This window comes from Cebus imitator, unplaced genomic scaffold (assembly GCF_001604975.1).
Source record: "Cebus imitator isolate Cc_AM_T3 unplaced genomic scaffold, Cebus_imitator-1.0 Scaffold116, whole genome shotgun sequence".
Classification (NCBI taxonomy): domain Eukaryota; kingdom Metazoa; phylum Chordata; class Mammalia; order Primates; family Cebidae; genus Cebus; species Cebus imitator.
The window spans coordinates 5,726,513-5,739,085 of NW_016107431.1; the positions used below are offsets into that span (position 1 = coordinate 5,726,513).

At 37.0% G+C, this 12,573-nt stretch overlaps 1 protein-coding gene across 1 annotated transcript in view; it reads left to right on the forward strand.

Annotated features, from left to right (window-relative positions):
• The first annotated feature begins 225 nt into the window (after positions 1-225).
• Positions 226-12,573, forward strand: part of UFL1 (UFM1 specific ligase 1) — a 67,777-nt gene continuing 55,429 nt past the window's right edge. Inside the window, exons 1-6 of the mRNA XM_017538890.2 lie at positions 226-377; positions 1,562-1,707; positions 2,785-2,813; positions 3,678-3,775; positions 4,450-4,564; positions 6,752-6,882. Of these exons, the coding sequence (XP_017394379.1) occupies positions 301-377; positions 1,562-1,707; positions 2,785-2,813; positions 3,678-3,775; positions 4,450-4,564; positions 6,752-6,882 (596 nt within the window). The 5' untranslated portion in view covers positions 226-300. The remainder of the gene's footprint in view (positions 378-1,561; positions 1,708-2,784; positions 2,814-3,677; positions 3,776-4,449; positions 4,565-6,751; positions 6,883-12,573) is intronic.

Consider the following 12,573-nt stretch of genomic DNA (forward strand, 5'->3'; position numbering starts at 1 on the left):
AAACTTTACTGAGCCCTGCATCCTGCCCAAGGACCCCCAGAAACCCCAGCGCACAAGCTTTCTAGTCCCCGCAGACCCGCCAGCCTCAGGGAGGAACCCCCAGCGCTGGGACCGGACCACGGGAACTCCGGACCACGAGAACTCCGGCCCGCCGCCCGCCTCGGGCGCAAGCGTTCGGCGTCTGCGTCGGGGTGGAGCTTCTTGTCCCTCTGCGCGGCCCGTTCCGCCAGTCTTCTCCTCCCACGGCCTGTCGGCTGACGTGTCTGCAGTTCCTCCGCGTCTACCGCGAGTCAGGCCGTGATGGCGGACGCTTGGGAAGAGATTAGGCGGTTGGCGGCCGACTTCCAGCGGGCGCAGTTCGCCGAGGCCACGCAGAGGTGCCCAACTCTCCCTCTTCTTTATGAAGTCCAGATTAGGCCCTGGGCGGACACTCCTGTATCTAGGACTTTAGATCCGCCGCCCTGCATCCCGGATCTTCTCGCTCCTTGTCACCATTCCCTCCTCCTCCCTGCCCTGAGCCTGGATCGCAGTTCCTAGTTCAGGGCTCTGCGGGGAAGTCTGAGGAAGTCTGCAGCCTAGGACACCCCGGAGCCCCCCAGCCCCGCCGCAGTGAGATGGCGCGCCCCGCCCCACCTTGGACGGGGCCGTTGACTTCGAGCTGCCTTTAAAATAAATTGAGCGTTCCTCTGACCCTCTCTCACCCACCAGCCACCAAATCACTGTGACATCTTAGCTATTATACACTTCCTGACCTAGAGTGACCTCGAAAGGAAAGAGTAACCCCCCAATACAGTATTTGACAAATAATATATTGACCCTTGAAACTTTTTGCCTTTTTGTCTCTCGTAACAGACCTAGGGCTAGACCCATGACCCCATCTGTCATGGGCTTCAGGGCACAGACATTTTCTACAAACCCACTAACCTTTGGGGGATATGTTCAGAAGAGCCTAACTCTGCTTTTTAAAATAACGCTATTAGAAGCCTTTCTTTTCTTTGACTACTTCCTACCTGCCATGTTTTATACCTTTTGAGCCTGAAGACAGCAGTCCTCAGCTGTGTTTTCTACCACTGAGAGCAAACTAGGACCCGTAACTAACAGTAGCAGTTATGGTTTTACTAGGCCAGATACCCTGCCTGCTTGCAGACCAAGTGTATAAGTGAGGCAATTATGCACATAATTTAAAAGAAAATTCTGATTAAACAGGACATTGAAGTAGGGCATGTTGTTTGTATGTTTGTTTTTCCCTACCCAAGTAAATGTCTTCAATTTTGTATTCAGAGTTGAAGATTGGAAACGGGTGTGGAAAAGACAACTGACTTGGCATTTTCGATGAATGATGTGTACCAATTAAATAAATGATTTAAGTATATGTAAACCTACTTTTGAGAGTTTTTTTTTTCAACTTACTAAATCAGCTAGTGAAAATATAGATTTTATGATGTAGAAGTTAGTGACTCTGCACAAACTTTTTAAAAGCCTGTTTTCATACATTCTGTTAATTTTATTGAGCACCAATGTATCAGGTGGACTTTTGAAACAACTTTTTTCTTTCCCTCAGGTTGTCCGAGCGGAACTGCATTGAGATTGTTAATAAATTGATTGCTCAGAAACAGCTAGAAGTAGTTCATACTCTTGATGGAAAGGAGTATATTACTCCAGCCCAAATTAGTAAAGAAATGAGAGATGAGCTGCATGTCCGAGGTGGTAGGTAATTCTTTAGTGTTTTTTCCCTTGGATTTTTAGAAAGGTCAAAAAAAAAAATCCTTAAAACTGTAATTGCATAATAAATTACTTATAGATTGTAAGATATTCTTTTCAATTATTAATTTAATAGGTTTAATATTTTTGCTGGGTTCATACTAACCTGGCCATTAATTTAAATGAACTCAAATGTTATCACTTAACAAAATGGTATTTTATAATTTTGATTTATGTGTACCATATGTGAATTGTTGGGTTTTTTTTTTTTTAAACAATTATTGCTTGACTCAGGGAAGGGTATTCAGCTGCCTGTTATTAAGTGGTAATTGTGAAGGGGGACACTATCTTACAGGATTATAGATTTTTGAAAATCAAGGCTGTATTTCTTTTTAAGGCTTACTTGTACTTACAAATTAGGTAACTCAAATCAGTGTGGTGCTATGCCAATCATATTGTATGAAATGCTATTAAAAGCAGACGCAAAGTTGGTTTCCTTTGTCCTCTTAAAATTTGAACAAACTACCAAGCATATTTGAAAACTATTTGATTAAAATAGAAGCAACTGTGAAAGCATCCCTTCATTACATATTACCAGTGTAACATTGATCTTTGTTTTATTTTCTATTTTCCTTCATAGTGCCTTTAAAATATGAGCTATAATTTGAAATACTCAACAGATTTTCTTATGCTGTTATGTAGAAACCTACCTTGTAATATCAAATAATTGAAAAAGTTCATCTTAATTTAGTTGTCAATATCCCTTTTATCACAGTAGATAAATTCTTAGTTGCGAAGGGAAATGAATACCCTGCATAAATATAGCCAATTTGTGTGCCAGTTGATGCTCCTAATTGGCCTGATGTTACTTAAAAAAAAAAAAAAAAAAAACTTGGAAAGTAAGTTATTGCTTATGGCTTCAGCCATGAAGACTTACTCAGCCATCAGCTAATGGTGTGTATTTGAAAATATTAATTATTCTGGCTCTCTGTTCTAGGCAGAAGGACTTTGACCAAAACTTAAATGTTAGAAGGGTTGGTACTCATACATCATTTAAAATAAATGAATGTCTTTTCTTTAAAGGTCGAGTAAACATTGTTGATCTACAACAGGTAGGTTTAAATTTATAACATTTTTGCTTTGATTTCTCAATTTTTTGATACTGTTAATTTGTTCAAGTATTCACTAATGCTGGTATCATATTTTGTATAGTGTTTATAAAGAAATAGCTATGTAACCCTCATACACTGAATTAATAAGTTCTGATATATTGAAATGATTTAATAAATTCTGGTGTATTGAAATGATTTAATAAGTTGGCTTTATTACAGAGTTGGCCAACACTTTTCCAGTTGGCTTTTTCTTTTAAAAAAAAAAAATAATAAATTCATAGCTATTTTATGTAAATATAGTTTATGTAATTTTGGGAGAAAAATCACCAGTTTCATGTTTATATGTTTTTAGTATATGGAAGTAATAGATATTTTTTAAAGTATAAGCTATTTTAAAAAAATACAAATATATATGTTATACAAAGGTACTCTGTACACAAGAAGACAGCAAATTTTCTGTGAAATGGTATCTGTTATATGAATATGTAATTTACCACTTAACATAAACTTACTAGCAAGTAATAGTGTAATTCTTTAGAACTGAAAATAAATAAGCAATACACCTCTAATTTTTTATTTGACTAATGCTTTTTGCATTATTTCAGATCAATGCAAAATTTAAGAATAAGCAATTTCTTTCCTTTTTTTTTTTGAAACGGGGGTCTCCCCATGTTGCCCAGACTGGTCTCAAACTCTTGAACTGAAGGGATCTTCTCGCCTCATCCTCTGAAAGTGCTGGGATCCAGGCATGAGCCACCATATCCGACCAGCAATTTCTTAAAAAATATAGTTCTAAGTGTATAATTTCAAGCTTAAGAAACAGTACAAACTTATCACTAATATAATTTGTATTTGTTTTTCCAGGTAATTAATGTGGACCTGATTCATATTGAAAATAGAATTGGTGACATTATTAAATCAGAAAAGCATGTTCAGTTAGTGTTGGGACAACTGATAGATGAGTAAGTACAATAAAGTACAAATTTAGGAGTACTTCGTTGATTTTCTTTCTTTTTTTTTTTTAAATAGTGTTTAAATTTAGGCCAATGATGGCCAGTTAGGCATTTCATTTAGAACTCTTACAGTGCAGATTTTCATGATAAGGATTATTTCACTTAAAAAGTAAGTGCTTAAGCTGAATGTGGTAGCATGTACCTGTAATCCGAGCGATCAGAAGGCTGAGGCTGGAGGATTGATTGAGCCCAGGAATTGGAGACCAGCCTATGTAACATAATTTCACTAATTAAGTTTGTTAATTAAAAAATTAGCCAGATGTGGTGGCTTGCACCTATAGTCCCAGCTACTCTGGAGGCTGAGGTGGGAGGATTGCTTGAGCCCAGGAGGTGAAGGCTGAAGTGAGCCATAATTGTGCCATTGCACTCCAGCGTGGGTGACAGAGTGAGACCTTGACTCAAAGAAAAAGAAAAAAAAATGTATTTTTTGATTAACCTTACATTTAGCTACACTGATGAGAAAATAATTTTTAGAATATGAGTGATGAATGGTGTTTATGTGCACACACACTTCATTACTTTTGGGGCGTACCTCATTTCAAAAGAAATTAAACATAAAACAGAGCAAACAGAAAAAACATTCCTAACTCTTTTTTTCCATTATTTTTATTTTTCACTATTAGGAATTATTTGGATTGGTTAGCAGAAGAAGTAAATGATAAACTGCAAGAAAGCGGTCAGGTCACCATATCAGAACTGTGTAAAACCTATGATCTTCCTGGAAACTTTCTGACACAGGTATTTTTTTTTTTATAATAATGCAGTGTGTCTGTTTTAGCAAAGAATTTTAAACAAAGAATTTGAATGGAAAGGGAAAAAAACTAGGCTTCCTTACTATCAGTTGATTTATTAAAGGTGTCTTACTTGATATATGTTATAGCATTATATTTGGGGGGTACTTCTACTACATTAATGGTTCTGAGGAGACACTGTAAAAACCGTTATAATCTTTCTGAACTGAAAGACATCCTAAAACTGTAGACTAAGCTCTAGGGCTGCTTTAATGCAGTTAGCAAATGTATAATAAATGCATGGATTTATTTAATGCTTTTGATACCAGCTATATAAAAATTACAACCAGGAAATTACATTTCTGATTGCCCAGTTTAATTTTAAGAAATAATTTATGAAGATAATAATTTATAGGGGGTACTACTGCTATAAGTAAGTAAAGGTCAGGGATGCTGCTAAACATCCTACAATGTACAGGATATCCCCCTCAATGAAGAATTTTCTTGTTCCAAATGTCAGTAGTGCCAACATCTTTTGATTTCACCATTTATTCTCTTCTAAACTGTCAGTATGACGAGAAGAAGAACCAAGGAATCTTAATCTTAGGTATTTGTGTCAATACTCAAATATCTTATGTGTAAAAACAATGCTGCCTGAAAATATAGACTATTTTCTTGTTTGCTTTTTTTTTTTTTTTTTAAGAATCATAGAAATTCATTTGGTAGAGTAGAAAGGGCATAGGCTTTTGAAGTTTTTAAAAGACCTTGATTTGAATACTGTCTGTACCACTTCTTATTTATTTGGCATTAAGAAAATCATTTCATCTCTTTTATGCTTCAAATTATGTAGCTGTAAAACAGGAAATACTGTCTTTTTTGTAGGCTTCATTGAAACCTAGGGAAATATCTGACACAATAGAGGCACTAAATAAATGCTAGTTCTGTTTTATATTTACTGAAACAAGGGAAAGGTATCTATCACCTTAAGAAACGCCAACTTGTAAAATTTGCCAAACTATAATTGCATGAGATTAATTTATAATACAAGCAGATTTACTTACTCATGTAAAGAAAATGAGCTTCCCTACTTCCATTTTAAATACTGTTTATAGAGCCGGGCCCGGTGGCTCACACCTATAATCCTAGCACTTTGGGAGGCTGAGGTGGGTGGATCACCTGAGGTCAGGAGTTTAAGACCAGCCTGGCCATCATGGTGAAACCCCATCTTAAATAAATAAATTAATTAAATAAAATAAAAAATATCATTTATACTGTAGATCTCTTTTATATAGTATTTCAGGAGCTGAAGTTCTGTTTTACATGAGCAAACATGTTAATCACAGGACAACAAATATATTTTAAAAATACTTCTTTAATGTATCCAGCTCAAATCCAAATGATTTCTTATAAAACTGTTGCTGAATATATTTTAGAAACATATATAGTTTTTAATATTTTCAGTTCCATTCTGAATATGGCAGTATTCTAAAAGCTCATTAAGTTGTTTGAAAAACATTTCTCTATATCATAAAAATATCGACTGAGCTGACTTGAGTAGATTTAACTTAGGATGTGAAATATGTCCAAACTTATTTCAGATGTACCTGATGCCAGTCGTAGTGTAGCTGTGGGGAAATACTCTGTTGAACTTAAAAGCAGGTTACCAAGAAGTCTGGGGATAAATTCTGGACGGGGATAAATTTGCATCAGAGAGGATAACTTTTGAGGTCTTATGTTTCCCTATATTGCAGAATCTGGAATAACATTTATACTTGTCTGTTAGTGTTAGCAGATCCAGAAAGGGTCTTCTCCAAGACCCATTTGTATGTCTTGGCTATCTATATATTGGAAGCTGCCTACTTCTAGAAACCATCATATCAAATAATTATCATATTTATAGTTAATTATTTTTATTTTATATTAGAAATAGCCCTCATTAACAAGAGCTAATATGACAGCTGAACCTTTTAACATGTAAGCAAGCAATTTGACTCATTTCTTGGCTCTACTATGAGATAGTCAACTTTTCTAGATACTGCATCTTCACTTTAATTTATATATCTTGTATGCTTGTTGAAATCTCTCAATCACGATTGGTGCCTCAGCATGCAGCATGACTTGAGTATGACTATGCAAATGCGTATGTGTAATTCTTTTCTTTTAAATTAATAAAAATTTACATCTGTACCCCCAGGCACTAACTCAGCGACTTGGTAGAATTATCAACGGACATATTGATCTTGATAACAGAGGAGTAATTTATACGGAAGCTTTTGTAGCTCGACATAAAGCACGTATCCGTGGATTGTTCAGTGCTATCACCCGGTAAGTATATTTTAAAGTATATATATATATATTTGTATATTTGTTTGATCATGGTTTGCATTAATTTCCTCACAGCTGAACCTTTTCCTTTTTTTAATAAAGTCTCATTTAGGAGCCCACTTTATTACATGGATAAAAGGTCAGCTTTTGTAAAATAGAAATTGAGATTCCACAGTTCTGGAACACAGCCTTTTTCTCCAGTACACATCTCCTTCCTCTCCCTACCTTCACAACCCTTGTGACTGCATATACATTTCTCCAGAATGCAATTTAAAAACTTCTGCCCAGATCAGTATATTAAAGTCACCCTGCAATCATGGAAAGAACATGCAATTTAAAGTCAGCTATGAATTTGATTCATAGCTGTATCACATAGTAGGCATGTGACCTTGAGCAAATAAGTCAGTCACCTAACTTCTTTGGGAATCATATGGGGCTAGAGAATTTTATGACATTTTTTACTTTATAGAATTCTATAATTCTAATGAATAACAATGTCACTTTCAAAATCACTGACTTTTCTAAATTAAGAATTTCTGAAATATTTGGATATGTGTGACAGACTCCAGTATAGAATTCAGAAAACCTGTATTCTCAATTATCTCCTCTCTCCTATGTCATCAACTTCATCTCAGTGACTATATGCTCCACCAGTATTTAAATATATCCAGAAGTCTCCCATTTTAAAACAAACCTCTCTGAACCCCTTTATTCCATATCATCTATCATGCTGTTTGTTCCCTCCCTTAAAGTGAACCTTCTCGACAGTTGAAATCTTCATTCAGTGTCTCAGTTACCTTCTGTCACTTCTCAACCCACCTATCTAGCTTCCACTATATACATAGCACTGGTATCTCAATATCTGTAAGTCTAATGGATACTTTCTGTTTATTTGACTTGACTTTTCGGCAGCATTTAACTCCAGTTTCCACTTCTTGAAATACTCTCTTTTGTTAAATATAACACTTTAGATTTCTTCTTATTTCTTTTGGCTGCATCTTCTTTTTTTATTTATTTTATTTTACTTTAGGTGCATATTCTGTCTGGCATTTCTCCCCATGTTATCCCTCTCCTCCCCACCCTCCCCTCCCTCTCCATTCCCCTCTGTCTCTCCCCTACCCCAGCCAACTGCCCACAGTGTGGGATGCTCCTCTCCCTGAGTCCACGTGTTCTCATTGTTCAACACCCACCTATGAGTGAGAATATGCAGTGTTTGGCTTTCTGTTCTTATGTCAGTTTGTTGAGAATGATGGTTTCCAGATTCATCCAAGTCCCTACAAAGGACACGAACTCACCATTTTTTATGGCTGTGTAGTATTCCATGGTATATATGTGCCACGTTTTCCCTGTCCAGTCTATCATTGATGGGCATTTGAGTTGGTTCCAGGTATTTGCTATTGTACACAGGGCTGCAATGAACATACGTGTGCATGTGTCATTATAGTAGAACGATTTATAATCCTTTGGATATATGCCCAGTAATGGGATTGCTGGGTCAAATGGAATTTCTATTTCTCTGTCCTTGAGAAATCGCCACAGTGTCTTCCACAATGGTTGAACTAATTTACACTCCCACCAACTTTGTAAGAGTGTTCCTATTTCTCCACAGCCTCTCCAGCATCTGTTGTCTCCAGATTTTTTAATGATCACCATCCTAACTGGCGTGAGATGGTATCTCAATGTGGTTTTGATTTGCATTTCTCTAATGACCAGTGATGATGAGCATTCTTCTATATGTTTGTTGGCCTCATATATGTCTTCTTTTGAAAAGTGTCTGTTCATATCCTTCACCCACTTTTAAATGGGGTGGTTTGTTTTTTTCTTGTATATCTGTTTTAGTTTTTTATAGATTCTGGATATTAGCCCTTTGTCAGATGGGTAGATTGTGAAATTTTTTTCCCATTCTGTTGGTTGCCAGTTCGCTCTAATGATGGTTTCTTTTGCTGTACAGAAGCTCTGGAGTTTGATTAGATCCAATTTATCTATCTTGGCTTTTATTGCCATTGCTTTTGGTGTTTTAGTCATGAAGTCCTTGCCTATGGCTATGTCCTGGATGGTTTTGCCTACATTTTCTTCTAGTGTTTAATGGTGTTAGGTTTTATGTTTAAATCTTTAATCTATCTGGAGTTAATTTTAGTATAAGGCGACAGGTAGGGGTCCAGTTTCTGCTTTCTGCACACATAGCTAGCCCGTTTTCCCAACACCATTTATTGAACATCAAGTCCTTTACCCATTGCTTCTTTTTGTCAGGTTTGTCAAAGATCAGATGGTTGCAGATGTGTGGTGTTGCTTCCAAGGCCTCTGTTCTGTTCCATTAGTCCGTATCTCTGCTTCGTTAACAGTAGCATGCTGTTTTGATTACTGTAGCCTTGTAGTATAGTTTGAAGTACAGCAGTGTTGCCTCCAGCTTTGTTCTTTTTGCTTAGGATTGACTTGGCTATGTTTGCTCTCTTGTGATTCCATATGAAGTTTAAAGTGGTTTTTTCCAGTTCTGTGAAGAAGGTCATTAGTAGCTTGATGTGGATAGCGTTGAATCTGTATATTATTTTGGGCTGTATGGCCATTTTCAGGATATTAATTCTTCCTAACCATGAGCATGGAATGTTTTTCTATCTGTTTGTGTCTTCTCTTATTTCGTTGAGCAGTGGTTTGTAGTTCTCCTTGAAGAGGTCCATTACATCCTTTGTTAGATTTATTCCTAGGTATTTTATTCTCTTTGTAGCAGTTGCGAATGGGAGTTTACTCTTGATTTGGCTCTCTGTCTGTTCTGTTATTGGTGTAAAGGAATGCTTGTGATTTCTGCACATTGATTTTGTATCCTGAGACTTTGCTGAAGTTGCATATCAGTTTGAGAAGATTTTGGTCTGAGACGATGGGGTCTTCGAGATATACAATCATGTCATCTGCAAATAGAGACAGTTTGACTTCCTTCTTTCCTAATTGAATACCGTTTATTTCTTTTTCTTGCCTGATTGCTCTGGCTAGAACTTCCAATACTATTTTGAATAGGGGTGGTGAGAGAGGGCATCCTTGTCAAGTGCAAGATTTCGAAGGGAATGCTTCCTGTTTTTGCCCATTCAGTAAGATACGGGCTGTGGGTTTGTCGTAAATAGCTTTTATTGTTATGAGGTACGTTCCATTGATACCTAGTTTATTGAGAGTTTTAGCACAAAGGGCTGTTGAATTTTGTCGAAGGCCTTCTCTGCATCTTTTGAGATAATCCTGTGGTTTTTGTCTTTGGTTCGTTTATGTGGTGGATTACATTTCTGGATTTGTGTATGTTGAACCAGCCTTGCATCCCTGGGATGAAGCCCACTTGATCGTGATGGATAAGCTTCTTGATGTGCTGTTGCAATCTGTTTGCCAGTATTTTATTGAAGATTTGTGTGTCGATATTCATCATGGATATTGGCCTGAAGTTTTCTTTTTCAGTTGAGTCTCTGCCTGTTTTTGGCATCAGGATGATGTTGGTCTCATAAAATGAGTTAGGGAGGATTCCCTCCAGTTATATTGTTTGACACAGTTTCAGAAGGAATGGAACCAGCTCCTCTTTGTACTTCTGGTAGAATTTGGCTGTGAACCTGTCTGGACCTGGACTTTTTTTGGTTGGTAGGCTATTGATTGCTGCCTCTACTTCAGCCCTTGTTATTGGTCTATTCAGGGTTTCAACTTCCTCTTGGTTTAGTCTTGGTAGAATACAAGTGTCTAGGAATTTATCCATTTCTTCCTGGTTTACTGGTTTATGTGCATAGAGCTGTTTGTAGTAATCTCTGATGGTAGTTTGTATTTCTGTGGGATCAGTGGTGATAACTTCTCCATCATTTTTTATTGCATCTATTTGATTCTTCTCCCTTTTCTTTTTTATTATACTGGCTAACAGTCTATTTTGTTGATCTTTTCAAAAACTCAGCTCCTGGATTTATTGATTTTTTTGAAGGGTTTTTTTTTTTTTTTTTTAATCTCTATCTCCTTCAGTACTGCTGTGATCTTAGCTATTTTTGTCTTCTGCTAGCTTTTGAATTTTTTTATCTTCCTTTTCTAGCTCTTTCAATTTTGATGATAGGGTGTCAATTTTAGATCTTTCCTCACTTCTCATGTGGGCATTTATTGCTATAAATTTCCCTCTCAACACTGCTTTAAAGGTGTTCCAGAGTTTCTGGTAAGTTGTGTCTTCATTTTGATTGGTTTCGAAGAACATCTTTATTTCTGCCTTCATTTCATTGTTTATCCAGTCAACACTCAGAAGCAAGTTTTTCAGTTTCCAAGTGGTTGTGCAGGTTTGAGTGTGTTTCTTAATCCTGAGTTCTAATCTGATTGCACTGTGGTCTGATAGACTATTTGTTATGATTTCCATTCTTTTGCATTTGCTGAGGAGTGATTTGCTTCCAATGATTTGGTCAATTTTAGAGTAAGTGAGATGTGGTGCTGAGAAAAATGTATATTCCGTGGATTTGAGGTGGAGCATTCTGTATATGTCTCTTAGGTCTGCTTGGTCCAGCTCTGCATTCAAGTCCTGGATATCCTTGTTAATTTTCTGTCTTGTTGATCTGTCTAATATTAACAGTGGAGTCTTGAAATCTCCCACTATTACTGTGTGGGAGTCTGAATCTCGGTTTAGGTTGTTAAGAACTTGCTTTATGTATCTGGGTGCTCTTGTGTTGAGGGCAGATATATTTAGGATAGTTAACTCTTCTTGTTGGATTGATCCTTTTTACCATTATGTAGTATCCTTCTTTGTCTCTTTTGATCTTTGTTGGTTTGAAGTCCATTTTATCAGAGACTAGGATTGCAACCCCTGTTTTTTGTTTGTTTGTTTGTTCTCCATTTGCTTGGTAAATCTTCTCCCATCCCTTTATTTTGAGTCTATGTGTGTCTTTGTATGTGAGATGGGTTTCCTGAATACAGCACACTGATGGGTTTTGACTTTTTAATCCAGTTTGCCAGTCTGCGTCTTTTGATTAGGGCATTTAGGCCATTTACATTCAATGTTAATATTGTTGTGTGAATTTGATCCTGCCATTTTGTTACTAGCTGGTTTTCTTGCCTGTTAGTTGACTCATTTTCTTCATTGCATTTTTGGTCTTTGACAACTGGTTTGCTTTTGTAGTGGCTGGTACTTGTTCCTTTCCATGCTTAGTGTTTCTTTCAGGAGCTCTTGTAGGGCAGGTCTGGTGGTGACAGAATCTCTCAGTAATTGCTTGTCCGTAAAAGATTTCTTTTCTCCTTTATTTACAAAGCTTAGTTTGGCTGGATATGAGATTCTGGGTTGAAAGTTCCTTTAAGGATGTTGAATATTGGCCCCCACTCTCTTCTGGCTTGTAAGGTTTCTGCCAAGAGATCCACTGTGAGTCTGATTGGCTTCCCTCTGTGAGTGACCTGACCTTTCTCTCTGGCTGCCCTTAGCATTTTTTCCTTCATTTCAACCCTGGCGAATCTGATGATTATGTGCCTTGGGGTTGCTCTTCTTGAGGAATATCTTTGCGGAGTTCTCTGTATTTCTCGAATTTGAAATCTGGACTGCCTTGCTAGGCTTGGGAGGTTCTCCTGGATAATATCCTGGAGCATGTTTTCCAGCTTGGATTCATTCTCCCCGTCATATTCAGGTACACAGATCAAGCGTAGATTAGGTCTTTTCACATAATCCCATATTTCTTGGAGGCTTTGTTCATTTCTTTTCACTCTTTTTTCTCT